Source organism: Saccostrea cucullata, unplaced genomic scaffold, assembly GCF_032062105.1.
Source record: "Saccostrea cucullata isolate Sc308-1 unplaced genomic scaffold, CSIRO_AGI_Scuc_v1 ctg1744, whole genome shotgun sequence".
NCBI lineage: Eukaryota > Metazoa > Mollusca > Bivalvia > Ostreida > Ostreidae > Saccostrea > Saccostrea cuccullata.
Genome location: NW_026929032.1, coordinates 314,984 through 318,944, shown reverse-complemented (window position 1 = coordinate 318,944; position 3,961 = coordinate 314,984). Strand labels below are relative to the sequence as shown.

Sequence of the window (3,961 nt, the reverse complement as noted above, 5' to 3'; positions counted from 1 at the left end):
CAATAATAAATTAGGGGTTCTCCGACAATAAAAAGTTATCTGGATAAAATGGGCTACCCGGAAATAAAAGGGTATCCGGATCAAATGGGTCACCCGGATGAATTTATAAACAATGAATCAATTGGGTATGGGTCTACCGGGGACTGGAAAAGGTATCCGGGTCTAACGAGTTAGCCGGATGAATTTATAAACAATAAATCAATTGGGTATGGATCTACCAGGCGGTTACCAGATATTGGTAATGGGTTAATTTACTCAATATGGGGGCATCAGATTTTACCCACTTCTGGGGAGTTGGGATTCTTAGAGCTGGTCAGATGTTGATGAGTCTGACCAACGTCCCAGACTGAAGAAAAAGTCCAAAGTGCCTTCTTTATATACCTTTTCATCACTAGGGCCGAATTAGTTCACGTGCGAATAACCAGCGGGCTAGTGCCCCCGCTGCCCCCCCCCCCCCCGTGACTACGCCTATGCTTTATCATTACATTTACTTACATTTCAAATTATAAGAATTAGATCAATTAAGGAGAAAATGACTTGAACTATTTGTGGCGGATGTTTATGCATGTTTTCTGTTGAATATCGTCGAAATAAACTCGTCGACACAGTAGCCTCGCTTTCGACTCTATATAATAATGCATGTTAAATTCGTGATGACCAAGGGAGATTGAACATATTTCAACTCCCAAAAAATTACTTACCAGAAAGCTACAGTACCACCCATTGAAAAATCTGTGTATTATATATTGTGCACAAAAAGTGGGCTGTTTCTTGATTTATTTCTGCAAGTTTTTCAACTCAAAACAGTACTAACCGTGTATTCTTCCTAACACAATCTTTTACAGTTTGCACAACAAAACATTAAGATTTTTCGTACAATTGTTGATCAAATAGCCCTCCTGGTCCTGATCATCGAAAATTTCATCTATTTATAATGCCATTTTTGGTTTGCATGATAATTTGGTTTAAAAGCACTTCGTGCAGATGTCAACTACGAGAGTACTTTAAAGAGGAGTAAGGAATTTTTTTGAATCCTTCTTTTTCGCGATTGAGGTAAAAATTTGGAAAAATTAATCTAGAACTAAGCGCACTTTTTGTGTGCAATAAAAATTCACTTTATACAATGGGAGGCACTGTGGCTCTCCAATCTGTCAAAATGTGTTTTTTTTTCGGAGAGCTACAGTCTGTAGCTAATTTAAGCCATTACATGAAAAGGATAATTTAAAAAAAATATGAGTCTATCGTACTTTTCAAAATGTTAAGTGACTACAATCTCGGAAACGCAGCCCAGTTACTAGTTATGACTTGATATCTAATCAAGTCCTTATATAGGACTATGTTTCAGCCAACTGGCACAAAACTGTCAATTATCGTTCAAAATAGTTTAACCATAAACGATATGTGCCGACAATAAATAAAATTTCTTTGACTTGACTTGTGTTCAAATTTGAAACACAGACTGCTTTTTAAAGACGAGCTATATATAAATGATCATCATGTGTTCATATTTAAAAACACAAGCTGCTTTTTTTTTTTAAATTTGAGGATATATCCTGAAATAGCCCAGTGTAATTTGTACATGTATTGTGTTCCTTAGTCATTCTATCATCAAAGGACAACTGCCACATACTTCAGTTTTAATCATGTCATTTTGATAATTGCATTATATATTATAATTATATATATTATAGAAGTTCATGAGAGAAGTCTGTCTGCCTTAACATCAGAAGGAATCAATGAAGCAGAAGCCAAGTCTAGAGCAGTGCTCACCAATCATTTACTGGCTCAGTTGTTACCATCAACTTCCAATTACTTCTTAGATCAAACAACATCAGGAATCACTGATGTGTGTCCATGTGGGTGTGGAGAGAATATTCAACATGGAACTACATACATAGGTATACACTAGTGATGGAAATATTTTTTATGCCCCTTTTCAATTTTTTATAATAACTGGAGGGCATATTGCTTTGCTGCTGTCGGTCCGCTTTCAGTTTCTGTTCATTTTCTTTGCAGAGGTTGCACATATTAAAATGAATTTTGGTATACAGATTAATCATAAGGATATCTAGAACAAGTTCTGTTTTGGGTATGGTCGAGTCATTTTGGACAAAGTTATGCACCATGGACTAAGAAAATTTTCAATAATTTGCAGTTTTTGTTCATTTTCTTTACAGAGATTGCTCATTCTGAAATAAAACTTAGCTTGGTCATATTGTGTTTTTGGTATGATCGGGCAATTTTGGATAGAGTTATGCCCCTGGAAAAATTCCATTTGGGGGGAGCATAAGTCACAAATATCTTAATCATTTGAAAATTCTATATTCAAACTTACATGTAGAAATATAAATGTTACAAGATTGAAAAAAGGTACAAATGAAAATGTACGAAACTAAGACTCTACGAGCAAGCCCACCTATGAATAACTTAAGTTATGGTTCTTTAGATATTATTTTTATATCTTCTATTACTGTGGAGGTTTGCAAGGAAGAAGATTAAAAGATATCGGTTAAGAACTGTGAATGATAGTATTGTTCTCCGGCCTACCTTTTCGTCAATTTTCAAAAGTTAATATATTTTAAGGATTTTTAAGTATTTTATAGATCATTATATGGGTGTTCATAGAAATTAATAATAAGGGAAATAATAAGGGATAACCCAAAAATTTTAGTAAAACTTTTTTCACTATAGAAATTGATATAGAATATTTTATTTAAACATCTTCATCACATAATGTTGTCAACTTCGGCTGCACCTCGGTTGACAATGGTTTTAGGATGAAACTTTTCAATGTTATACTCAACTACATGCCTATTAACATGTATATATTAACATTTATCACTGTTTATGTTATCTTTTTGTTATCTTTTTGTAGTTGTTTTTGTAGCATTTTCTTGTTCTGGCCGAACAGGATTTAAATCATTTGAAATATTAGTTTTTTTTTTATTTATTTTATTTTATTTGTTTAGGAAATCCCCGTCTGTTCTATGGACCAGCTGACATCATTCTTTTCCAAGGCAGTAATAACATGTTCTTTAATTTGAAGTTGATAAGAGCAAGTGTGCCATTTTCTCTTGGAGGAAAACAACACCAGAAAACATGAAACACCTTCAAAATGTAGACAACAATATTTATGAAGAAAACGAATCTATGAAAAAAATTTTTGAAAGCCATGCATCTTTAAGCAATCTAAATCAAATATTCAAGCAAGCCATAGCATTTTCTGTATATAGGTTCAAGGAGATGACTTTAAATAAGGAATCAGTCTCACATGTATCAACAGGAATATCAATGATTCCAGTATATGCCATTAATGGAACTTCATATGACATTGTAATGTATGATACTCAAAACGATTTCTCACTAAAAATGGATGCTGATGGTGCAAAACTATTTCATGGTGGAAGATTAAAGGTCTCTGCCATTTTGGATTTATGGTTTGTGATTTACCATCAATTATTTTGTTCATTGGCCCCAGCTGAAGTTTTAGCAGATCTGAAAGGTACATGCGGACTTATTCCTCGTCTTGGTGAGAAAAGATTTACATCCATTGTGAAAACAACTGAGTGGGCCTGTTTGATAATTCCTCATGACAGGACTTCTCATTCTCAGTTGTATACTTTGTATAATTCCAGACCAGCTGGTGGACAATACCTTCAAGTGTGTTGAACTTAACATTTGTTTTCTTAATAATAATAATAATAAAAAAAGTTCATGTAATAAGCCAGTTATATTGTAAATATTTCACTTCATGTGTTTGAAAAATATGGCTAATTTTGATTAGGCTGGAGTACTTTCGGACATAGAGCTTCTTAGAAGTGCTGAAAACGTGCTGGCTTTTAGGTCACCTGAGTAAACTCTGAACCAATTTAAACCAAATTAGGAATTTAGCATCTAAAGGTGAAGGGGAACAAAAATTGTGAATTTCATGGTCCCTGCCTCCCTGGGGCCTGGGGGGTGG

At 34.1% G+C, this 3,961-nt stretch overlaps 1 protein-coding gene across 1 annotated transcript; it reads left to right on the top strand.

Moving 5' to 3' along the window:
* Positions 1-260: 260 nt before the first annotated feature.
* LOC134279634 (uncharacterized) lies at positions 261-3,693 on the top strand. Its single transcript, XM_062762051.1, has 3 exons — positions 261-312; positions 1,692-1,898; positions 2,970-3,693. Exons 1-3 carry the CDS (start codon positions 261-263, stop codon positions 3,101-3,103), a joined length of 393 nt encoding a protein of 130 aa, XP_062618035.1. The 3' UTR covers positions 3,104-3,693.
* The last annotated feature ends 268 nt before the right edge of the window (positions 3,694-3,961 follow it).

Coding starts and splice junctions, on each gene's coding strand:
- LOC134279634 (XM_062762051.1), top strand. CDS start 261: ATGGGGGCATCAGATTTTACCCACTTCTGGGGAGTTGGGATTCTTAGA. Junction 313..1,691: donor AGTTGGGATTCTTAGAGCTG/GTCAGATGTTGA, acceptor TATATATTATAG/AAGTTCATGAGAGAAGTCTG. Junction 1,899..2,969: donor ACATGGAACTACATACATAG/GTATACACTAGT, acceptor TTATTTGTTTAG/GAAATCCCCGTCTGTTCTAT.